This window comes from Hyalella azteca, unplaced genomic scaffold, assembly GCF_000764305.2.
Source record: "Hyalella azteca isolate HAZT.00-mixed unplaced genomic scaffold, Hazt_2.0.2 contig11199, whole genome shotgun sequence".
NCBI lineage: Eukaryota > Metazoa > Arthropoda > Malacostraca > Amphipoda > Hyalellidae > Hyalella > Hyalella azteca.
This window is the reverse complement of record NW_025941205.1, coordinates 32,052-58,842: the sequence shown is the minus strand read 5'-3', so window position 1 is coordinate 58,842 and position 26,791 is coordinate 32,052. Positions and strand designations below refer to the sequence as shown.

At 39.3% G+C, this 26,791-nt stretch overlaps 2 protein-coding genes across 6 annotated transcripts; one reads left to right on the top strand and one right to left on the bottom strand.

Annotated features, from left to right (window-relative positions):
• Positions 1 to 1,185: 1,185 nt before the first annotated feature.
• On the bottom strand, positions 1,186 to 14,761 carry LOC108677842 (UDP-glucose 6-dehydrogenase). Of its 5 annotated transcripts, none has more exons than XR_007156957.1 (12): positions 14,510 to 14,761; positions 13,750 to 13,887; positions 12,844 to 13,008; positions 12,607 to 12,682; positions 11,435 to 11,556; positions 11,030 to 11,177; positions 10,604 to 10,730; positions 10,140 to 10,311; positions 9,231 to 9,389; positions 8,088 to 8,247; positions 1,876 to 2,558; positions 1,186 to 1,844 (listed from the first exon to the last, which is right to left on the bottom strand). XR_007156957.1 is itself a non-coding variant. In XM_018166136.2 (11 exons), exons 1-11 carry the CDS (start codon positions 14,699 to 14,701, stop codon positions 2,533 to 2,535), a joined length of 1,485 nt encoding a protein of 494 aa, XP_018021625.1. In that variant the 5' UTR covers positions 14,702 to 14,761; the 3' UTR covers positions 1,186 to 2,532. The 5 variants fall into 5 exon arrangements, 2 of the variants coding, with proteins under 2 accessions (XP_018021625.1, XP_018021624.1); XR_007156958.1 differs by having other exon boundaries at positions 1,186 to 1,906; positions 1,938 to 2,558; XR_001931285.2 differs by lacking the exons at positions 1,186 to 1,844; positions 1,876 to 2,558 and adding exons at positions 5,837 to 5,899; positions 6,460 to 6,537.
• Positions 14,762 to 22,756: 7,995 nt separating this feature from the next.
• On the top strand, positions 22,757 to 24,610 carry LOC108677834 (proline-rich extensin-like protein EPR1). Its single transcript, XM_018166122.1, has 2 exons — positions 22,757 to 22,764; positions 23,041 to 24,610. Exons 1-2 carry the CDS (start codon positions 22,757 to 22,759, stop codon positions 24,608 to 24,610), a joined length of 1,578 nt encoding a protein of 525 aa, XP_018021611.1.
• Positions 24,611 to 26,791: the final 2,181 nt, after the last annotated feature.

Sequence of the window (26,791 nt, the reverse complement as noted above, 5' to 3'; positions counted from 1 at the left end):
AGGATTAGTTTTAAATTGCAAATCACTTCAAGAGAAACAATGTTTGAGATCACAAGAACATTATTGTTGAGTTGTCGAGGAACAGACATGCTCAGACATGCAAATTTAGGAGGTGCCTCTCACCACACATGTTATGGAATTATGAAATGAAAAACCTTTTATGGCAATTTTCCTTCGTATTCCAAGGGATATAGTCTGCAGCCTCTGCTGGAAGGGACTATGTCCCTCACTATCCTCCATTCAGTAATGTTCATAATTAACTTAGATCAGTTACGCGGCCTTCTGACTTCAATGTGAATCAAATCTAGGAATGTTGGGGGAATACTAAAGATTCATTGGAGGAATACTAAAGATATTATTGCATAGAAATTCATAAAACGGAGAAATACTGCATTGTATTTCTACGATTTACGAAAGGTGATTTCGGCTGTTCGGTCGTATCTTAAATCCAATAAATTATAACCATACATTCTTGCTACCTCAGTAAAAAACACGAAATAAAAACTCGCAAAGTTTTTCTCTTATTGAGATCATAAATTAATCACAAGCGACTAAGATTAAGTCTTAAGGCAGGTCCAGGCGCTACATTTTGGTCTGCGCGGTCTTAGCCCTCTACCGCCTGACATGAGTAACCGGAGCAATATTGTCACGAGCCAACTTGCCAAAATGAATACGTTCCAGTGAGCGCAAAATGACTTGCACTGATGGTTGCCGCCACGCAACTATCACCATCATTAAAATGTTCTCTGTTGCGTACAAACGTCCTCAGGTTGCTACACTCAATAATTTACGTATAATTTAAGATGAAAGTTTTGTTACGGGAGATTGACATACGGCGGTAGAGGGTTAAGACGGAGAAAAAAGATGCAATTTATATAGATTCCACATGGTGCAGATATATCTGTACATTTCGCTCAGTTTTGTGCGATATCGCCATAGAGAAGAGACTACTTTGGCCAATATTAGCATTGTGTCTTGTAGATTTCGTCTTCTCCAACCCTAGATCGAATCGATGTATTAGCTTTTGCCAATTATTTACGGTAAACACTTCTATTACAATTGATTATTTTTCACAACTGTTTCTTTATTTGCGGTTGCATAAATTCATTTGAATTTATCCACTAAACTCTTGTGGCCTCCCCTTTTTATCCATGTTACCATACTCTTTGGATTTGAAACGCCATATACATATTAAACCGTCATATAATGCAATAAATTCGGTGAGAAAATCCCGAGAACTTTGCCGAAGGTCAGATATTGTCGCCAGACGAATAAAAAATGAGGAACAAAATGTATCAGAAAACGGTACAAGTTTTGCAGTCACGACGCAACGTTTTATTGGCAGCGCGTTGAACTGTGCAGACAAAAGGTAGTGCAAAACTTAGCGTCCGGGCCGTCCTTTACATCACAAGGGATCTTTATTGAAGTAAAAAGAATTGCTATGAAAGACTTCCCACACAGACATAATTTCTCCCTAATGGTCGAAAAGTTCTCAAATAATATCTAAAATGTTATAGAAGAAAGTATTAATTGACAGTATTCACTATATATTTCAAGTTTGGCTAACCCATTACAAGACAAAACGCGCAGCTAAGTTAAAAACAGAACGAAGCATATATTTTTCGGAGGCACTTTAATTAGGGAACATATTACAACGAGGTACATTTTGCACATAGACTATCCACTGCACTGGAATGGTTGGCATACCTTCATCGTTAACCTCCTCCAATCCCCATCCATATCTCCCATTCCATTAAACTTGCACATTCATACCTCCCATTCCATAAAACTTACCATTCATACCTCCCTTTCTATTAAACTTACCCATTCAATAGCATTCATACCTCCCCTTCCATTAAACTTACCCATTCATACCTCCCCTTCCATTAAACTTACCCATTCATACCTCCCCTTCCATTAAACTTACCCATTCATACCTCCCATTCCATTAAACTTACCCATTCATACCGCTTTCATTGGACGCTGGTTAATAGTTAAAGCCTCGTATCAGCGTAGAGACAACAATCCACTCGATGCCATTATGTTTAAGAGGCTACATAAAATTGCTGCGTCCTAAAAGCAAGATTAATACTGACCAGGACTTGAAAATACTGCACAAAGCACAGCCTAGACAATTACCACTGATTGTGATCGTAATTGTGACAGCAATTTTAACCGCACTTGTGCAATAACCGTTATTAGAAAATAACGGCTAACATAGCCGAAACACTAACTCAGCATTTGTTCACACAGCGAGTCATTAATTTTTCTTTTTTAAAATGAATAAAATGTACAGTAAACATTTATATATGTGTGGTGTTCTGGGTGCGTTCCACGCATTTCATGGCAATGACAAACTCAGCTCAAATGGCTCAGATAAAACCTGAGAAGTTTACGACGATGTTAAGAATAAAGACATCGTGTATAGTTTTGTATACAGGAATACTATGAATATTTTGATGTATAAATAGAGGCGGCGTCCCCGAATGGAGGAAGGAACTGCGGTGGTCAGCGTCGTGGCGCCCGGAGCTCTCAGGAGAAGTGCGGGAATTCCGGTCCTGCGGGAGAAAATTGCTGCCGTGTCAAATTACCGACTTTTTGATAGCTTATTTTCTACATAGTGATTTTTAATGACGAGAATGGAGATAAGATTCATCGTTGGTGCGTGTATGCGAAATTATTTTAGATAGAATGGAATAAATAAAATAGAAATTAAATATAATAGTACCAAACTGATGAATCTCCAGCGGATGTGTTTCTGGATGAAACGCACAGCACCCAACATCCTAAGCCATCGTATTTATTATGGGCTATAGAGGCATTGTCTATCAACGAAATGCAATGAGTTTTACGAAACAACTGGAACAGACGTTCTCACAACACGAGAGTTATTACTACCCGCACTTTGCATTTCATTTGCACAATGCATGTGTGCCGCTCTCAGCGAAATATATATAATTATTGACTTGCAGATATGATTGATGAAACACGCAATCCGATTCTTGCCCTTCGTACGCAACTCAAATTATGTTATCGTATTCACAATGCAAGTTCTCATGGGGTTATAACACATTTATCAATCGTCTTAGAAAAATCGGAGAAAAAACAATGGGGAATTGAAATTCCGTTCCAACTGTTCATTTGATGTTGATAATATCAGACCATATATGCACACAACTAGTATCATAACGACAATAATTGCGAATGGTATATGGTACGCTTCATGTCGCTTATAAAACGGTTATGAATGAGCATGCGCAAGATTAACAACGGCTGCACTCTTATCTTCATCAGCCAGACAACGGTTAGACATCATTATCATGTTATGAGGGACAACTTGAACAAAACATTAAAAATAACAGGGAAAAAATATTCAAATTGCACCAAACCCTTTTATTAAGTAAACATAAAAGAAAACAACATAAAGTCATGCCAATAACTATATTTAAATCACAAAGATCAACCATTAACTGAAACCCAAAAATCTGGATGGAAGCTCCATTCCACAACCCTAACACAACAATAGCTACACAACAAAATAACAATAGCAACATGCAACAAATCCAACCACTCAATAAATAATAAAAACAAGAGATGTTAATTCATTCTCTCCACGGAAAAACAAACTTCAAAAGCAAAGGACAATCAAGATGCGGACAACAAACTTAAATTAGACGTCATGATAAACTGATACTACGGAATAAGTTTTTGATCTTCAAGTTGATTTGAGCGGTACGGCCACCGGCGGCACGTTTTGAATTTGATTCTTTGCAGCCAACAACTGACCCCCATTTGCTTAACTTAATATCAAAAATGAGCGAAGAAACAGCATCCTTAATAACACGAATAGGACCGGTCAACAAAAAAACGTCTAGATTGCATTAAAATACTTCTTTATGCCAAAGTTTGTTATTTCGTTATACGTTCTAACCGCACGAACCTCTAGCTGCAGACTACCGTACTTTACAAACAACTTATTGCTAATAGTAAGATTATCACAAAGACCTTATCGACACACGAGCCAAAATGAAAATAGCAGAACTATACATCACTAATAAAACTGCGATGTAGGCACTCCAAAAAGCAATATTATCTCTATAATATTTGCACGAGAGTAACGCTATTGCTAACTTTAACAGCAACATAGTCCCTAGTACATCGGAAAGCAAGAAATGCAGTCTACACGTTAACTATAAAAAGTATATGAAATGGAAGAGCTCGAAATACTTATGCACTAAAGGTTGGAAAAACATCTAAAACAGTTGGCTCAATCAAATTAAAGATGAAGAAGCAAAAGCGGAGAAACATTCAATAGAAGATAAAATGTGGACCCTGATAATCAAGCAGCACAGTAGACTTTAGATAATTAAGTAAATTATCACGAGGCCACTCGTGATCATCGAAGAGTTAAAGGAAGCTCACGGTCATCAATAACAAACAACTCAGGGGATGTCATCTATTACAAAAATTTCTGGCACGTTCAAATATTTGTAAGCGTTCCATCCTTACTCAAACATCGTCTTTAACTTTGACTTGCACATCTAAACATCTTTGTTTCTTTGCAGGGCGTGACGCGTGCAGGTGTTGGCAGATAAAAGAGTTCATTGCAGTAATAGGTTTAGTGGGAGGGGCATTTCTTTAAATTAACTCAATTAACTTGTAGCAGGTCTGCTGTCTTACCAATTTTGAACATCAATAATAAAATCGTTCGTTTAGGACTGGATTCGAGTTCTCAAATGAACTCGGCTTGATTTCCGGAAGTCGAGACGACCAATTCCAGAGAGCATTCAGCGAGAAAATATACAAGTAACTGGCAAAGTTATTTAAACCTATTGCTGTCATGTCCGTGAAATTATCTCTCATATCACAATTACTGCATCGGTCCTTTGAATTGATCGCAGCAGATTCTCTTGCTTTGGAGAAGATCGATCAGTGAGACATCCACTCTTTACTCATCAATGACAGCAGCTAATTTCTCATTAGAATGCACTGGAGTGTCTGTCTACAAACAATACCATCTTACAAATGCGTTCCAAGCCAACGCGAGTGTCAACCCTAGCTTGACTGTCGAATGACCATAGTGTCTTATAAAAGCTGTCTCGGTATATTCCACTTCAAGATGTAATAGAAAAATTGCTTATTTGAATAGGAAAGTTGATAAGTTTTTAGCTGCACTCTAATTAATCCGGAAATAGTTATTTAAATTAACATAAACAGTACCAACGGTCAATAGTGCAGGCAGTATTAACGAGTGCCCAGAGCTGCAGGTGACAATGGAGATTTGTGAAGCTTATTTCACCATCAAGCTATGAATAAGACCATAAAAAATATTATGCAAACGAAAAAAATACGAAAAAATTGCTAATAAACCCAAATATAAATTACATTTAATGCCCAAAAATAGACTAGGAATAGAGCTACTGGAATGCTTATGACTAAACGTTCACTTGATTTCATGCCGTCTTTCTCGTGCTTTATTTCCAGATTTAAAGACGATCGAATGATTGTGATGAATTTTAGTTCTACGATATTTTTAGGGAAGCATCATTATTGTTGTTGGATAAATCTTTGGTGAGCTAGTTAGTGTATCTAGTAAAATTAGGCTACAACACTGGCATCAATACTGATATTTGGACGGGAAGTGAGCAGACTCGATCTTGATTTTGATACTCAAAAATTTTTAGTTTTTCTTGAATTTTGAGGATGGGATCAATTAAAGCTGAGTAAACTTTCTGAATTCAGATCGAAGAGTAAATATTCAGTCAAACAGATTTTTAACTTAATTCAAAGGCATCCAAATTTTAAAGTAAATTGAAGGATCTTGATCGAGGTCAGTTGTCCTGACGAGAAGCTCTGAATGCCTTCGACTTTTCAGAGAAAAGCAATTCAGGAGCGTGACCTGAGGGCGGAGGGGAGGGATGTAGTAGTGGGCGAGTGCTTAAAGGGGATAAAAAATTAGGATAAGCACACAAATGTTAAAATAAAGGATATAAATAACTACTGTTAACGGAAAAGAAAACCCAAGCAATAAATATTCAAGAGTGGGTGGGGGATAATGGAAATGAACCTGATGTTATAATGCACATAGAACAAAGGCCACAATTTGTTACGTGAATATTTACATAGATACCAACCTGCCTCACAATCCAGCTTGAACGTAGCAGTATTTAAATATTCAAGCAGACCAATAATTTTGACCGCTTACTGTGCTCAGTTTGTTGTAGACCGGGGTTTTTATTTCGGTGATTTCAACAACTTATCTTACTTACTTTGACCAACTTATGGCCTATTTTAATTTATGTTACCTTTTTTGAGTAAGAAGGTAAAACCCATGATAGCCCAAAGTTAATGTTTTGTAAAATGATCATGCGTTGAAAATAACGATATTAATTTGCTCATATTGAATAAAACTTTCAAGAAATAACTCTCATTGACACAACATAATAATTAATGGCATACCGTGCTGAAAAAAGTTGACACCGAAGCAGGTTTTCAAGGGTGACGTTACCAGGGCTCATTCCAAGTCAACAGTCATTCCTGTAGATTTTTTTTAAAAACTTCCGTAATGAGAGACTAAAGTCAAGCAATGCATGAGCTAATGACACGTTAGTGACACGTACTAACAGCTGACACTCAGGATCTTTGCGTGTTACAGGAACGAAGCAAGAGGTGGAACTCTACGTACAAGCCAATGAATAGAACAAAACACTTACTAGTATGTAAATAGAAAAAAAAATATTCATGCAAAAATCAAAACATAGAAAAATTTCCTACAATGTTATATTGAATTAAAATTATTAATTATTAGAGTGAATTTAACGTTATTAACACACATGCATAATTCAGATCTTTATTTCAGTGTTGATCTTCATCTATGGTATTTTGTCTCGGTATTTTATAGCTTGTGGAAAAGTTCTTCCATGAAATCCAAATTGGAAGTAGCGTTTATGGAAAAAATATAAACGTGATTCTAGTATTAAATGATGGCAAACAAAATGCATACAAGCGAAGATAATTGAAAATAGAAAACTTGATTTTTTTCAAATATACACTTTGAAAAGTTTTTGTAACATACTTTGCTTGATAAAGAACAATAATTTTTGATATTAATGACAAGAGAGCAACTCATCTTGTACAGTTGAAATGGATTGAAATAAAGATCTGTGAATTTATAATGAAAACAGCATGGGGGAGATACTTGGCAAGTCCCGGACGGATATACCTCATGTATACATACGAATAAATGCCACAGCAAAAATACACATTCACGAGGAATTAAAATAATATGTTAAAAATTTTAGTACACTTCCCAAAGTATTAGGAATAAACAGGCTGTATATAGCAGCTCCATATGATTAGAAACGGCAGTTGTACTTAGCCCTGAGGTGCATTAGCTTATGTGATGGTAATATGATTGAGCCAACGTGTAAGAAACACTAATCCCACATTATTAACATTTAAAGAAGCTTTAATACAAGAGATTTAAAAAAAGTTAGTATAGAATATGAGCCCGTTTTTGTCACTCACTTCATACAAAACTATAAAAAGATTTAATAAGTATAATCCAACAGGAAAATAGTTTAGTTACAGTACCAATCAGTTACTGCAGTGTGAATTGGTCATAGCTGTGCAAATAGTGACTTAAAAATATAAAGAAAAAGCCTAATGATAGGAAATCACTAAAGTTTACGTAGTAATAACAAGACCAACCACTGTGCATAACCAAACCTCATGCGAGTCACGCTAACGATGTATTCTACAGAACTTTAATATAATATTAACATACATTACTGGGCCCATACTTTCAAAGAAAGTCAAGAGATCGTAAGTTCATCAGCCAATCATTGACGGCCTTTTAAGCAAAATCCATCAATCATAGTCAAGAAAATAGAGCGTAAGTACTTACGTTCACTTAGCGAATTTGGAAAGTACGGCCCCTGAACTGTAATATACAACGTTAGCATAGAGCCCTAATATACAACTGGAACAAACCTAAAAGCTACGCTTGTATAATAAAACGAAAACATCTACAAACAGAACATGAACAAACCAAACATTAGACCTAGTATGCGTATAATATTGCATACCATTGCAGTGGTCGTAGAACTGCGGCCGCTGGTACCGGTGTCCGATGCACTCCGTGTAGAAGCCCAAGTCCATGAGGCGCTCGTGGTCCAGGATCTTACGGCCGTCAAACACCCACGCCGGTCTCAGCATTGACTTGATCATCTTCTCGTAGTCAAGCGTCTAGAATATCAACATAGATATTTATAGATATTCTATGTATACAATCTTCTGAACAGAATGAAGTGTAGAAATCTCTTTTTCAACCAATCTCTTGAACAGAATGAAGTGTTGAAATTTAAGGAAAAAAGTTGATTCTTTGAAAGCGAAATTAGATCGATACTGAAAATGTTAATAGTTTTACTATTTATAAAAATCTTACAATCAGCGTATTTCACTAGGATAATTATAATTCGTTATTGTTTGAAAAAATGTTCTAGATAAAATAACACTCAGCCACTCACTACGAAATGCAACACGTTGCAATATCCTAGTTCTGAAGTAAGGAATAATATCTGACATGCTAGCATAGGGATTTGGACAATGTAAAAATTATCTGAACAGCTAAGCAGACTTTTGATGAATGCATATAGACTATCACTGATATTTGTTTGCCACCTTAATTGATGTCTAGGTAAAATAGATTATTTCATAGAAAAAAAAAGCCAAGATCGCACCGACCTGAGAATTGGTTTTAAAACAAAACTTTTTGCCAACAAACCAAGAAGTTCTCAAATTCCCAGAGCATTGAAGACAGCAAGAAAGAATCGATATAAGTAAATCTGAGTGACGAAGAAGAAATATGTAGCCAGCGGCACTACAGAAAACCAATCGTTCGAGAGGTCGCGGTCACGGCAATGAGGCTTATTACACCAGAGAAGGAAAGTGCACCGAATCCTGCCTACACAGTCACTTATATCCATGACTGAGACAAGCAGTGGAATAAAGTCATTGAAATGACAATAAGAACAATGAAAATATTTCGTACAACCCAGTAGACTTAAAAACAAACAGAGACACGAGTCAGAAGACTATCCTCCTCCCATGAGGAGAAATAATTATAATATATTATATTATACCTACTTATTTCCCCTATATTATTTGCTAATAATATTATACGACATCCTATTTAATTAAGCCATAGAAATAAAGAGATGATCACTCGCCTTGAACTCGTCCCACTCAGTGAGGACGACGATGGCGTGCGTGTTGGCGGCGGCGCTGTGAGGATCTGCGTGCGTCGTCACCAAGTTCTCGATGCGCTCACGAGGCAGCGCGCACACTCCGGGGTGACATAAGTCACTAAGGATTTGTTCTGTCTCGACCTGCACACCCCAATTATATGTCATATATATGTCACAAATGGCACTAATATGTCACAGTACAATAATATAACAATGTGCTCGCGAGGCAGCGCGCACACTCCGGGGTGACATAAGTCACTTAGGATTTGTTCTGTCTCGACCTGCACAGCCCAATTATATGTCATATATATGTCACTAATATGTCACAGTACAATAATATGTCATAATAATGTGCTCGCGAGGCAGCGCACATAGCCAGGGAAGTCATTCATGATTTGTTCTGTTTTCACCTGCACAGCGCAATAACATGTCCTCCTAGCATGGAAATGTGACTCTCTTTCACTGAAATTTAAGCGGTAAATTCCTACGAAAAGATTAGGGACGTAATTAAAAAATAAACAAAATGCTTGAGTTGCACACAGTTCACGTTCTCCCGGTCACACACCAAAGGCAACGAATTGTATGAGAATACAAACGAATATTTCAACGTCACTTAATTATTCCATCCATGAAATATTCCTACACGCGTAGTAAGCGAGCAAATATTAAAATTAGTTTCATTGCTACGTTGAAGTTGACTTTTGGAACGCGAACACGATGTCTAGTTTTAAATGAATCATAAGCATACAGCCGATTGAATCAAACTTCAATCAAGCATCCAGAATCACCAAACATGTAGTCGTGTCTGCCATCAATAACTGTATCACAATTTTCAGAAAATAATTCACTTTAATCCATTGAATATGGATAGTAAATGACGACGAAGATCACCTTCGGATCGTAGATATTGAGCCTGGCGCCCTCCTCGAGCAGATGAGCGCACACGGAGATGGCAGGACTCTCTCTCGTGTCGCCCGTGTTCTTCTTGAACGCAAAGCCGAACACGGCGATGGCTTTGTTGGAGATCGTGTTGAAGAGGCGCGATACGATCTTCTTGGCAAACCTGCACATTAACCGATCTTAACTCTAAACAATGTCGCCACATTGCAAAGTTATACACCAAAATTTGATCAGGATTAAGTAAAAGGTATGTAGTATTCCTTCAATTTCTAATGTATCATACCGCTAAAGTTGTTAAGTATTTTATTAATTAGAGGGAAAATCGCAATTCCTTTCCGTTTGGAACAATTTGAATGCAAATTTCTGGCAGAATGAACCATAATTGATTTAGAAAGTATTTAAAAAAAATTAATTATATAAATATATATTTTCGTGTTGATATCACAAATCAAAACCTTGATTTCTGGAAGTCGTTCATAACGATGACCTGCATCCAGTACTGGGCCACTTCAGGCAGGTTCAGGCACTCCGACACGTACACCAGGTTCAGGATGTCTTTCTGGAAGCAGCTCCCACCAAAACCTGTAAACACAATTAGCATTACAATAACTCTTGTCTAGATATGCCGGGCCTGAATATTATTTGAATATTACGGGGCTTTTTCAAGGCAATGAGCAAAATTATTTTTCGTCCTTGGAAAAAACCTGTCCACGCCAGGGGAAGGAACTATCAAAACTCAAGTACACGCAGCGGCCTAAGTACGCGTAGCGTTCGATTTCTCGACTGTGATTGGTGTGTAAAGTTTTAATATCTGTCAGTCATAACGGCGTAATGAACTCGTAATAATTTCTGATAATACGGTCCAGGTTGACGTCACTGACCAACGGACGCCTGCAAGAACTTGCTGCCGATCCTGGAGTCGCGGCCGACGGCCTCGGCGACCTCGGAGATATCAGCGCCCGTAGCCTCACAGATGGCGCTCACTGCGTTGATGCTGCTAACGCGCTGTGCTAGGAACGCGTTGCTCACCTGCATTCAGACATTAACTTGTCAAAATTTAATATGGACCAGCACTCAAATAAACATTAATTTCTATCAACTTAACCTTAAAAACAAAAAACACTTTCCCTCGACAAGACCATCGACATGGTCAGTTTGTCGAGTCGAGTAACCACGGCGTTGCACCGCTGATTTAAAAAAAATTATGCCACATCACGCGAGTTATATTCAATTATCATTAGACATTGATATTTTCATCGTATTTATTAAAGTAAAAGAATGCGCACCAGTTTGGAGAGCTCGCTGCTCCAGGTGTTCATGGTGACGATGCGCTCAGGCGCCACCCAGTGGCTGTACACGGCCGTGAGCAGCGCGATCGCCTCCAGGCCTGCGGGCGTCTGGCTGCCTCCTACACATACAAGCTGGCTTGTTATATCAGCTTTATTACCCCATAATATGAGGCAAATTCTACATAACAACACAACACAAGCTGACTTGTTATATCAGCTTTATTACCCCATAATATGAGGCAAATTCTACATAACAACACAACACAAGCAGGCTTGTTATACCAGTTTTATTACCCCATAATATGAGGCAAATTCGACATAACAACACAACACAAGCAGGCATGTTATACCAGCTTTATTATCCCATAATATGAGGCAAATTCGACATAACAACACAACACAAGCAGGCTTGTTATACCAGCTTTATTACCCCATAATAACTAGGAGGCAAATTCAACATTAAAACACATCTTTCTATGCAGAAATAGTTTAATCAAGTTAGAAGCATTATCATTTGTTCCAATTCTCATTTTAACTGTAGAATTCCACAATGACTAATACACATGCAGCCTCACTACTTCTCTATTTTTTAATTAATTTCTTTAATTAGGCAAATAAATACATAAATATGCTCGGAAAACAAACTGCCTAAAGCCTTATCAACGTCCATGGAATTTTATCTTTGGCTTTGAAGAATCAAAGTCTATCTATCTTCCTTGCAAGTTCTTTCTTGTTCATTCATATTTTTCCTGTAGTTCATTCATGTCAAGGAAACCACAATAATATTCAACTGGATTTTGCACATCAGGAATTCTTTCTATCTTAAATAAACCATCGTAGAAGAAGATGTATAATATTCACATGAATCCTTAATTAAAACAGACGAAATAAACTTATCTTGCTAACAGCAAGCGAATTTGATAGCATTACAGGGGAATATCAATAATTCCATTGACCATTCTCAAATATATATTTATTTGATTTGCCATAAAAATCATTTTAGAAAAGTCGCCATTTCAATGACTGTTTGGGCTGTGGAAGCAATTAATTAACTGTTTAATTCAAGGAACATTTCAATTGACTGTTTGGGTTGTGGAAGCAATTAATTAACTGTTTAATTGAAGGAATAATTTAAATAACTGTTAGGTTCGCGGACTGGATGAACTCACCGATAAGCACGCGGTCAGGGTTGAGCAGGTCAGCCACCGCGGTGCCCTCAGCCAGGAACTCGGGGTTCGAGAGCACCTGGACACACCGCCATTTTTATTTCAATAACTTTCAAAATATACCATAATTCAAAACCTCCGTATCTGTTACTTGAAATATATAAATTTAGTTCATAAACTTGAGAGAGAAAAAGTTATAGTTTCATTGTTGTAGCAATAATATTTTCGTTAATAATGCACCTGGAAGTTAGAGGCGGCAGGCGAGTTGGCACCGAATATCTCACTGATGCTGGCGGCGGCTCTCACCGGCACGGTACTCTTCTCGACCACGACTTTGTAGCCCGACGCGCAGCCCGCGATGATGCGAGCACACGACTCTACGTGCGTGAGGTCAGCAGCACGACCCTGCACGGACCACGAGTTACGTGAGCGCCACTACCGTGCATTGTTTAGGCATGGTGCAGCCGTAGTGCATCACGACTACAGTGAGGGACCTCACTGTGCCAGGCAGACACGGCAGCTGTACCGTGCCGCTGTGCCAGGCAGACACGGCAGCTGTACCGTGCGCTGCTGCTCACTCTACCAGACAGACACGGCAGCTGTACCGTGCCGCTCACTCTACCAGACAGACACGGCAGCTGTACCGTGCTACTCACTGTACCAGGCAGACACGGCAGCTGTACCGTACTGCTCACTCTACCAGGCAGACACGGAAGCTGTACCGTGCCGCTCACTCTACCAGGCAGACACGGCAGCTGTACCGTGCCGCTCACTCTACCAGGCAGACACGGCAGCTGTACCGTGCCGCTCACTCTACCAGGCAGACACGGCAGCTGTACCGTGCTGCTCACTCTACCAGGCAGACACGGCAGCTGTACCGTGCTGCTCACTCTACCAGGCAGACAAGGCAGCTGTACCGTGCATCTTCACCATGCATTACATTACATGGTAGACTCGTAAGCTTTACCGTGAAAGCTTCTCTTACCACGTAGAGTTGACTACACAATTTAATGGAGATTACTCATCTACCAATCAGACTCACGGCTCAACCGCTGCTGACCTTATAGAGAAACACAGTAGGTAGTTATCCTACAACCAAATAGCTCACAGTATTCACCGTGAGATTTTAAATAAAAAGCCACGTACTTTCCCAGCTCCGTAGGTTTTAGTTGGCGTGTTCACAGAGATGAAGATAAGGTCAGCGTTGACGACACCTTCCTCGACATTGGTGGAGTAGAACAAGTTCTTCCCTCTGCACTTCATCACGATTTCTTGCAGACCTGGCTATTGTTCGTAAAAAGATAAAAATTGTAAGTAATTTAATAGAAATCATTTATAAATTGCTTTTCTATTGGAAACATTCACTTCCATGTTAGATATAGAGTACTAGTGTGTATTAATGTCGTCACTGTTAACTGAACAAAAATATCGAAATTATGACATACCGGATACCTAACTTGCCAAATACAGTGCAGCAAAGAAGCAGATAAAATACGACGGCATCCATAGAACATATTAGTATCGTCTAAGACGCACAAAAGGAGCTACAACACACAGAATTTAGAGAATTACAGAGTTATTGATTAGAAGTCGCTCTCGAGTTACGTACATTATGAGCATCGTATCGTGCATACGTACAACATCACAGTTTATCTGTTCAACGTGCCGATGCGTATTTTGCATTTTTTATTAACATGCATATTATTATAGAGAGGTTATTCAGTTAATTTTGATGCACCAACAATAGAGCAGCGTCTGATTAATGGGTATACTGTACTAACTGTAGGTATACGGTATACTGCCTATTGTACCTATTTTTTTCTTTCATTCAGTCATACAGTTTTTTATACTATATACTTTATTTTCTCGTTCATTCAGTCGTAGATGAAAACACTTACATGCTTACCTCATATATTGGCAACTTGTCGGAATTCCACTGAGCAATGCGTATGGGGTTTTTGTCGACGACAGTGACGGTGATCTCGGGACATTTGTGGGCGATGATGGCACAAGTGGGTCCCCCCACATACCCAGCACCGATGCAGCAAATGCTACGGATGCTCTCAGGAGCCTTGTTCTCAGTGCTACAGGCGGACATTTTCACTGATCTCTACGAAATTAAACACGAAATGGTCTGAAATAAATAATTTGTTTGCGATTATAGTATCAAGACAGCAACAAGTTTATACCAATTTTTAAGAAATTTGCAGAGAGTTCACAACCAACGAAAAAACTTATTTTATTCATAGCAGCAAAAAGAAGCTAATGATGAAGATAATTTATTGCCGTAACATAAATAAGAATATTTTAGCGAATTTAAATTGCACGCTCAGGAAATGTATGCCTGTAATGTTCGAATAATAGTCAGTATGAACAAAATATTGATTCAATGTATCTTGTTTAAATTCTGTAGCAACTGGACAGCAGTGCGAAGGGATCTTATATCTGGGTTATCGTTCACGCCCGAATTGCTCACTGCACCAAGCTGTACATTCCAATTTAACAAGTAGTACTAGTAAATAATTAATACTTAGCGTTCCATTGGCATTCAAACTAATAATAAGGTCTCGGAAATTCAATTTAAACTGCCTGAGAGTCTCGGAATAGACGCGTGGCACTCGACTCGTTCACACACTTAATAGCATAGGTATAATATTCACGACGATTAGATATGCTAACAAAATGAGTAGTTCAGTTAACAAAAAATCGTGAAATTTGGTCCTGCCTACGAAATGAACATCACGCTTCAGCCTAAAAAATTTGCTTTGTTGCAGTAAAGTCAAATTACGTAGTTACCAAGGTCCTTCAACGTTTAATTCGGCTATATCAACGGCAGAAAAAAATATCTAACTATAAACATCAACAGCTGACACGTCAGTAATTAAAAACCAACAAAATAAGACTTCATACACCGCAGCGAGTTTCGTTACAAAATGTCATTAACTCTTACCAATTCGCTTTTTATATCAAAGATAAAAAGTGAGGGAGGAAAACCCTGCATCAACCCACTAAAGGAAAAAACTTTCTGCAAACAGGGAGGAAGTCGGAGACAAATTCAGCTACTACAACGAAACAAGGAAAATTTTATATTAGCCGGTTAAGTGCACCAATGTTCATACCATTTATAATAACATGATGAATGTCATAGGAAACGAACAAACATAGAAATTGATATTATTTCAATTGTTTGTGAACGCGAAATATAGGAGATGAGATTTTCAGGGCGTAATATAGCTTTGAAATCAGTTTACGATTTTTACCCGGAGTGCTACATTTCATCACTCCGGGTAAAAATCTGCAATAGTATTAATATTTTCAGGAAGTAAATCGAAATCGCTTTTCGGGTCAGAGAAATAAAAGCTGCCTCCGGCGCTATAGCACAGCACGCGCTATCGTCCTGCAGCGCTACCGACCTGGGGCACTACCGAACTGTGGCGCTACCGAACTGTGGCACTACAGAACTGTGGTGCTACCGAACTGTGGTGCTACAGAACTGTGGCGCTACCGAACTGTGGCGCTACAGAACTGTGGTGCTACAGAACTGTGGCGCTACAGAACTGTGGTGCTATCGCTTTTTGGGTCAGAAGTTATCTCAGCATTTCAGAAACAAGTTTAGGCTCATTTTATAGCTCTTTGTGAGGGCTATCCAATGGCATCTTCAAAAAAATTCCATATGCTATTCGTAAGGTGCCAAATGCAAAATAAAACCGTCCCAATTTACCCCTGGGAATGGGGTAATCTGGGACACTTGCAATACAAATTAATTTTAAAACGTTTGAAGCATGCAGAGTGTACTCATCCATTACTAACAGTACTTTGGAGTCCTCCTCTTTCATTGTAGATGATGTAGATGTAAAATAAATGACATTTTCTGTGATTTTTACTTGTTTTTCCTTTATTGATATTATATTACCATATTCATTAATTATCATATTATTAATGTGATACGTATTACTGTATCCATGGACATGCCATTGAGCATTGACAATGACCTTGTCCACTGCAAGCTTCATATCAGCAGCCATGTAGCATTTCTTCTGTATCTGTAAGCTTACAGGATGGTTTGTAATTTCGCACAATTTTAATTGAGTCAAGTGATTTCACTATAACAAAAAAGATTGCAAAAAACATACCTGAAACAGAAAATAATGTTTTAGTGACAACTATAATATGTTTTGGAGAAATAAATCATAGTTTAGGTCAATTGCTTTTCATTCTATGATGCCCGGTGCACAATTCTATGTATAGCATTCTATGTACAATTTTGTGATGACCGATGATGCACTAATTTTTTGAAAAGTGAATTTTTTTTTCACTGAGCAAGGTAAATGTAATCAAAATTCTTTGTTGTTAATCAATTTTTTTGTTAACTGAAACCTTTGCTGAGGTTCTACTGTAAATGCATTTTTAAGGGTGTCCCTAATTACCCTGGGGGGGATGTCCCGAGTAGCCCCGCATTGCGGAAATGGCTGCCAGTTTTTTTTTTTTTTTGGAATGAGATAGGCAAATTCTGTCAATTACGTATTCAAGCCGACACCTAGGTGCAACTTTTATGTAAGGAAAATTTTTTAATATGGCAAATATTTTTTTTTGCTCCAGACCTTAGCCCCCATTTGCAAACTATGACACTTTCCTCAAGTTTGTCATTTGCATATGTAACTAGAAGAGTTCTACTACAATGCACCAAAACCTGCAGTTATTTGGAGTTATTTTACCAAAAAATATAATTGATTTTACCACCCGGTCTAAGTTATCCCAAGGGCTGGGGTAACAAAGACCATCACTTTTTTTGAAATTACATAAAGACTATGAAAGGCAGGAGCCAGCAATTTATGGTGAGTGAAGCTAGAGTATAGACCTGTATTTTGCATGTTTCAATTCAAGTTTAATTTAGCTAGTAAAAAAATGGCATCATTTATAAAAAAAGTGGTCTAAGTTACCCCATTTTACGGTATCTCGCACCGAAAGTCAAGATGAACATCACCATAGAGGTGGAAGGTCTCAATTATTCATCACCTTCAAGAGGCGGAAGGTCTCAGATGTCCAGCCCGCTGAAGCTGGCTCAAAAGAAGCAGCGTTAGCATCTCAAAGAGATGAAGTGACAAGGAGGGACAGGTGAAAAGCAACAGAAACGAAGACACTCGAACAAGAGGTTGCTTACACGGGGCGTCGGCCGCCCGCACGAGAGAGACAGAGAAGGGAAATGTAAGGAATCCTGCCTACATAATAACTTAACCCCACAACTGAGACCTACAGTCAGACACCGTGAGCTCAACAGTGGGGCGCTCAGGAACAATCCCTCTAGGAATGCGAAATCCCATAGGACTTCTGACGAGCACAGACACGCGTCAGAAGTCCCCCCTGAGGGGGACTCTCCCTCAAGTTCATTTTTGAGACCTATAAGTAGACCAGTAAAGTATCATGGATACCAGCATTATCATACTTAAGAAATTGGTTTAAATCTTGAGTTATTGAGGAAATTGAAAATGAACTGATTCCAAAAAAGCTCTGGTTTGCCACTATGCTACAACATTTCTATGAAATGTGGGACGCGTGTCCTGATTTACCCCGCCCGTCCCTTTTTCCCAGTTTGAAAGTATATCATTGCTTTTAATTTAAAAAAACTTTTAATTTCCACTGATAATAATAACCTTCTATTCCTATTTATCTCTTAAAGTCAGAGGAACTGCTAAATTTAGCATCCAGTTTCATTTAAACATGCAACTTTGTACTAACTACTAACATCAGTAACAATAACATGGTAATGATATCATTAAAAAATTCAACCTTTCAATCTTGAGCTAAGTTAAGTAAATTATGATTCAAACGGGAGCAGGACTATTTGTTACTGACCGTTAAGTTATGCCCGTACATAGTGGCAACTGGCAAAGCAGAGAGTTTTTTAGACTCTCCCTCAAGTTCATTTTTGGGTCCTAGGCTATAAGTAGACCAGTAAAGTATAATAAAAGTAGGGTAAACGCGGTATATTCCGACACTTTAAGGACGCATCGAGAAATGAAAAACTATAAAAAAAAAACCGTATGCGTTACGTAAGTTCTGTTGCCTTCACATGACTCTCAAAACACTTCACTACGCGTCAGCAACGATGAAACGTCAAAAAATTTTGCAGTATTTCGACACGCAAATGTATGACGTCACCATTTCAACCATCAATGAACGCATGGAACTAAAACAAAGCTTAATATAAAGGAAAAACTAGAGAAGTGACGGAATTACCTACGATGTCGGAATATACCGCGTTTACCCTATTATCATCCATAACAAATTATCCACTTATCCAGGCTTATCATCCATAACAAATTGGTTAAAATCTAGAGAAATGAGGAAATTATAAGTGAACTAATTCTAAAAAAATCTCAAGTTTGTCTTTACGGCATTAGCATTCCAATTTCCAGGCTCCAGCTGTAGCTGTTCCTGACACTGGCCATTCCATTAGGCATAACCCATTGGGCCATTAATTTTCAATATAAAATATAATCAGGCTATAATTCGGTATAAATCACTACTAAGTACACAAAAGTTTGTAGTATTTTTAATAATAATGTATTCTACCAGTTTTTATGCTCTGTATCCTTCCTGTGCGGCTGTGCCGACTGCCGAGGCTGTGCAGGCTAACTTAGCAATATTAGCATCAGCTATTTGAGCCTGCGTGCTGACTGCATAGTCGAAATGAGTATGAGGCTGCGCTGTACACGACTACGGTGTCGACGTTGCATGTAAACAAACAGTTTTTTCATAAAATCCGCTACTCCGGATGATAGAAAAACTATCTTACTTTTAATTAAAATAATTACTAAGCATAAAACGCAGGTGTTAAAACGCAGCCTGCGAGAACAAAGTAAAGAGACTTGATTGGAAATTGATTGAATTATTAACCGCCAATATAAACCTAAAGCAGTTATAGTGTTCCATGCTGTTCATACTAATTCTGAATTGCTGATGATGTACATCATAAACATTGATATTGTGATGTACCGAGTGCATGTGGCCTTAGAAGCTACTTGGAGCATGACTCTATCGAGTTCCAATTTCTACTGAAAATAATGCCTACGCTTCTTCCACATCTCATTGCCAATATTGCATAATTGTATTCTGGTTTCTCTATGGACATTTTGATTTCTCAATGGATATTATTCACCCATTTTGTAAATATTGAACCACTAGTAGGCCCAGCGGCAACATTATAGAGTTCCAGGATTGGATCAGCAAGTTATGGGCGGACTTCAGCTTTCTGCGACAGTTTTGGTCAAATTCGCGAAGAGGCCGCACGTTAGAGCAGCTTAAAACTGGAGCAGGGAGTTGCGTGTTCGAGACCCGCTACAAGCTGTGAATGTTCTGTAATGTCAGAATCGGCGACATGTCTAACGGCATAACCAACACTGATATCGCTACACTTTATTACACAAAATACATATTGATTGTTAATGAATAATTATGACAGTGGGCAATTTGGTGCTTCACAGATATAACAGCGTAATCTTATCTTCGTCACCAAAAAGCTACTCTATTTTCTCTCAATTGAAAAATATTTCAGGTGATCAGGCAATAAGTATATTCGTCGTAGATGTTCAAAACGCAAATGTTTGTTGGAGGCGATTTAACCAAAATTAAGACTGGCAATTTTCATAGGTAACGTGGGATATTTTGATGGAGTGTAAAAATTGCGGTCACGTATGACCGACCGATCGAAGATAACGAGAAAATGAGCTACACTGAACGCAGAGTTTTAAACCTCAGCAAAAAGCTTATTTGGTGAAAAAAAACTGAAACCGCTCATAGTTTTTAACCAATGGAGTCACAGAGATCGTATTGAAGAGGCATACGAACAAGGGCAGGTAAATGTCATGTTAAACCTAAGCTTTTTATTTAAACTTGGTTACAACGCAATAGCCAAACAACAAATGTCATTCAAAGAGTTCAAGGCTGGCTGAACAGAGAACAGGGCACACCTGGCACATACAGAAAAATTACTGGGCAATTTTATCCAGAAAGCGACAGACTTGTTGCTCGTAACATTGACACACCCATATGTGCCCGGCCAAACTGGAACAAGTTTTCCCACATAAAGGCAAAGAATGCTGCGGTATTTGGACATAGTCTCTCTCATTCTTCTAAGTGCACAAGGTGTCACCTGCATGGATCAGAGGCCGCTGCAAAATCCTAAATAATGAAGTTACTGATTAATAAAGAATTTTGCCTGTATATAGAATCGCGCGTTCAATGAGTTACATGTGTTGTAGGAGCATCTCTATGAAGACTTACCAATTGCATTTACGGTCGCTTATCAACAATAGGTTTAATTACAATACAATTACAACGGGTATAAATTACGAATATTTAAGAAAATTAAAATTATTTTAAAAATTAAATAGTAAGTTACCATTGCAGTGATTAAACGCAGTAACGCACTTGAGTATTCGTAATGAATAAGCAATAATTATTTTTTTCATTTAATTCTGTCCTGAACAAATCAAAATAGAGTGTTTTGCTCTAGCTGAGAATAGAGTGTTTTGCTATCTTTATTCCTAGCGCCGCACTAAAATCTAAGTTATGAACCCCAAAGTCGGGGCTGGGCTCACAAATGTTATTGCGTTATTCATTTTCAAAAATTATAACAACAGTACGTACACCTCTCTTATTTCAATTTTTACCATATTAGGCATGGGGGATGGCCACCTAAATATCTCAGCGCCACGTAATACAACAGATTGTCATCCACCACATTCATGACTCATCGTCGCGTTCCGTCACACTGAAGCGCAGAGCTCTAATGCCTGGTAGTTTTATCACAATCGTGCAACAAAAAAGAAATTATTTTTCAGCGGATTTTTCTAATTTATTTTGATGCGAAATAATATTATTAGAATATTGTACAACTGACCTCCGTTATCAAACTGATGAAAGTTAATAGTTAAATTTCAGGCGCAGATTCCGTAGACTTTTAAACTTATTTTTTTGGCCTTCTTTCGAGGATAGCAACACGTCATTCTATGTGTCTGACCTTCTGCATTAAAGCGTAGAGTTTGAAGATTTCCTAATTTCAGAAAGTTAACGAATTTCATATCTTCAAACGAAGATTTTCAGAAAAAAATATTCTGCGGGACCCAATTTTATTCTATTTAAAATATTCTATTCTATTAAAAATATTCTATTTAAAAATATTCTGCGGGACCCAATATCAAAATGTTTTAGTTCTCAAATGTTAAATTAAATTCATTATTTTCATTGATGAATGGCCGTTATTCCAAACATTATTTTATGAGGCTAAAGTCAAATAATTTATTAGTGAGAACTACTCATGAAACAATTGCTTTTGAGTCACAACGCCTATGGTCATGATGTTTCAGGCGTATACAACATACATAAAGATTAGTGTAGTTTGGCAGAAGCTGTTCTTTAATGCAGGTTTTGTTGAAGACCAGAGAGTATTTCTTATTGAAGAAATATTATTTTATTATCTTATTTCTCTTAACATACATAAAGGCGCATATAACATAGAAACAGGCGCATGTTTTAGGTGCATACAACATACAAACAGGCGCATGTTTTAAGTGCATACAACATACATACAGGCGCATGTTATAGGCGCATACAACGTACATGCAGGCGCATGTTATAGGCGCATACAACATACACACAGGCGCATGTTTTAGGTGCATACAACATACATACAGGCGCATGTTTTAGATGCATACGACATACATACAGGCGCATATTTTAGGCGCATACAACATACATACAGGCGCATATTTTAGGCGCATACGACATACATACAGGCGCATGTTTTAGGTGCATACAACATACACACAGGCGCATGTTTTAGGTGCATACAACATACATACAGGCGCATGTTTTAGGTGCATACAACATACATACAGGCGCATGTTTTAGGCGCATGCAACATACATACAGGCGCATGTTTTAGGTGCATACAACATACATACAGGCAACATTGTTTTCTAAGGTTAAATAATTATTTAGTTAAATAAATGTTGTTGTGAACGCAATATTTTCTCTAGGTGCGAAGCTCATTTAGTGAGATTACGAAATTAATAAACTTCCATTTCATTGATTATGTTTTATAATGCCTTTTCGAATTGTTTGATTGTTCATATTTTTGAATATTGTAGACATGTTAATGTAGGCCGCGTAAGTTATATAACATATTTGTGTGGACTTCATTACATAAACCTTGTTTTTCTGGTAATGCAGAGAATAAGAACTCCTACATGCACGCCATTTAAAATAACGAAGGAATAGATAAAAGTTGTGCTCTAAAGCATCAAAAAGTCTTCAGAAAACACTTTTTTAGGACACTTGCGCTCTCGGAGCTCTAGAGTAGCTGTCCTAAGTGCGTAATTATCTATAATTTTCGAATGGTGTAGCGAAATTCAAGTGAAAGTTTTAACTTTCTAGTATTTGGGGTACGGGGGTGGGTCTGAAGTGCACCCATTACCCGTCTCTGCCCCCTCCCATTCTCCGTCCCCCTCCCATTCTCCGTCCCTCTCCCATTCTCCGTCCCCCTCCCATTCTCCGTCCCCCTCCCATTCTCCGTCCCTCCTCCCATTATCCATCCCTCCCTCCCATTCTCCGTCCCTCCACCCATTATCCATCCCTCCCTCCCATTCTCCGTCTACCCTCCCATCCTCCGTCTACCCTCCCATTCTCCGTCTACCCTCCCATCCTCCGTCTACCCTCCCATTCTCCGTCTACCCTCCCATCCTCCGTCTACCCTCCCATTCTCCGTCTACCCTCCCATCCTCCGTCTACCCTCCCATTCTCCGTCTACCCTCCCATCCTCCGTCTACCCTCCCATTCTCCGTCTACCCTCCCATCCTCCGTCTACCCTCCCATTCTCCGTCTACCCTCCCATCCTCCGTCTACCCTCCCATTCTCCGTCTACCCTCCCATCCTCCGTCTACCCTCCCATTCTCCGTCTACCCTCCCATCCTCCGTCTACCCTCCCATTCTCCGTCTACCCTCCCATCCTCCGTCTACCCTCCCATTCTCCGTCTACCCTCCCATCCTCCGTCTACCCTCCCATTCTCCGTCTACCCTCCCATCCTCCGTCTACCCTCCCATTCTCCGTCTACCCTCCCATCCTCCGTCTACCCTCCCATTCTCCGTCTACCCTCCCATCCTCCGTCTACCCTCCCATTCTCCGTCTACCCTCCCATCCTCCGTCTACCCTCCCATTCTCCGTCTACCCTCCCATCCTCCGTCTACCCTCCCATTCTCCGTCTACCCTCCCATCCTCCGTCTACCCTCCCATTCTCCGTCTACCCTCCCATCCTCCGTCTACCCTCCCATTCTCCGTCTACCCTCCCATTCTCCATCCCCCCTCCCATTCTCCGTCTACCCTCCCATCCTCCGTCTACCCTCCCATTCTCCGTCTACCCTCCCATTCTCCATCCCCCCTCCCATTCTCCGTCTACCCTCCCATCCTCCGTCTACCCTCCCATGCTCCGTCTACCCTCTCATCCACCGTCTACCCTCCCATTCTCCGTCTAACCTCCCATTCTCCATCCCCCTCCCATTCTCCGTCTACCCTCCCATTCTCCATCCCCCCTCCCATTCTCCCTCTACCCTCCCATCCTCCGTCTACCCTCCTATTCTCCGTCTACTCTCCCATTCTCCATCCCCCTCCCATTCTCCGTCTACCCTCCCATTCTCCATCCCCCTCCCATTCTCCGTCTACCCTCCCATTCTTCGTCTACCCTCCCATCCTCCATCCCCCCTCCCATTCTGGGGAGGGTTAATGACGTGTAGTTACCTAACGTCTGGCGACACCCACGAGCGACACCCACCAGCGACACCCACGAGCGACACCCACCAGCGACTCCCACCAGCGTCCACCAGCGACACCCACCAGCGACACCAACCAGCGACACCCACCAGCGACACCCACCAGCGACACCCACCAGCGACACCCACCAGCGACACCCACGAGCGACTTAAGACATTCAAGATGAAAGAATGTCTTTGATCATTCGAACATTCTGACGTCAAAGATTTTTAATATGTTTTGTTTCTAAAGGAAATATTTTATGACCTTGGTTTACCATATGACGCTATTAAGGTGCTGAATATCGTAGCCTTCGTAGGTAGTAATCGGAAATGGTCTTTCATTTATTGAGCTCCAACGAATTCAATATTTATTATGTGTAAAAATTGTTTTGTGACGGTATTTCGAAGGGCGCTGCGCACCACATTTAGGGATGGAATTCACACATATACAAATTTTGGGGGTTTAATTAAATAAGTATTAAAATCACTGCACTAGGAGTGAAGTGTATTTACTAAGTAAGTTTTGACAATGATCGATGAAGATTCAATACGCATAACAATATCTATATATGCAAGTGCGCGCTGTTATTAGTAATTTTTTGTTTATTTTGACACTCAAAGCTAGCATTAGTCATTACTCGAAAGGGTAATCGCCTGTCGTTCAATCCTGCACAATTATAAATAATGTTTCATTTTAATATATGATCCGGTGGATCAGAGCAAAGAAATTAAACGATATTCGCTCGAATTTTGCATATAGATTATCTTATCTTGTGAAGTTATGGATTTTCAGCTATTGCATAATGTATCTGCTTGAATGGGCTTGCTGCTGAATTAGCGAAGAGCGCAACAAACTAAAGCCCCATCCAAACGCTCAAACTTATCGTCAGTCTTGCATGTCATGCCAAAGTACCAAAGACAAGACGGAAGACTGACGAGCGTCCACATGTTCAAAGTTTCTTTCAGTCTTGTGCGTTCGCGACAATGGAGGAGCTAGTGCTGCTCGCTGCAGTGATCGCAGTTTGTGCCACCATAATTAGGTTAAAGCGAATGCAAACGTAATCGGTGGTCCCGAAAATGGTTTCAAAAAATGCCACAATGAGGATTGATAGACAGCATCCCTACCAGCACGACAGCATTGACGGCTTCATTTGGCACATTCTTTTCGATAAAGAGTTTATTTTCTTCGTTACAAAGTCTTTGTTGGCTGTAGGATCAACTTTTTTGCACTTGGCAATCAATCGCGCATAGGTCAGTGCTCTCTAGTTCTTGTCACTGTAGCTTTTTCATTGAATTTACCACAAACAATGGAAACTACGATATAATTCGATAAACTCACCAAAAGAATTCGTGAGACCAGTGTCGGACATTAAGTGTCGGATATCTTGAGATATGAAAAACGACAGCTAGCGAGGAACAATGTCACAACTCTCAACATCAATATAGACTGAGAAAAAGTAAAAGTTTGACCAATTAGTCGGTTGCCCGTCCACACGCTCAAACTTATCGTCAGTCTTGCATGAACCCAAAGGTCTCGCCCGTCCGTCTTTTCCAGGTTTGTCAAACCTCAAACTCCGCCCACCCGTCATGCAAGACGTCAAACTTTGAGCGTCCACACGCTCCATGCATCTTGTCGTCAAACCTGGCATGACATGCAAGCCTGACGATAAGTTTGAGCGTGTGGACGGGGCTTAAGTCGCACGCAAACTCTAACCTCTCCCGCGCAAGTGTCGGACTGGGGGTTAATGCAATTTAGTATAATTGAATGCTTTAAATATCCTTTTGAAATTACAGCAACGATTTTTATTTGGTTTGATACTATTTAAAGATTTCACACAATCAATATGATTGATAAATCTTACATTTTTTCATGAATGTGAGCTCATCGTTCAAACATGGTTTAACTGAATTAAAATAAATTGTATATATTCAGCCATGTTTAGCACTATTTTCAATTTTAATAAAATTGAAGAGGTTCATTACCCGTTTTGAATTACATCAAGAAAGTGAAGGCGGCACGTGATACATTTAATTAACAATGAACTACTTTCAGTCAGCGCAGCGCAGCACATCTCAATGTCAACATGGTATTCATCCTCGCACAGGCTATACTGCTGCTAGTGCTAGCAACTTTGTACATTTGGCAGCTTTCGACAATTTGTGTAATGGATGCCTAATTGTTGCCTGTTGGGGTTGCAAATGCATGAAATGAAAAGTTTATATTTTTTGTTTTATTCATGGTAACCTGGTAGATGTTTGATTACTCTGTTTGAACTTTGAAGACCGTGAGATGTTATTGTTAGAAAGCAAATGTCATTGTGTGCTGTCACTGTCGTGTCACACTGCAGACTGTCACTTGTGACGTGTGTGACAATAGTAT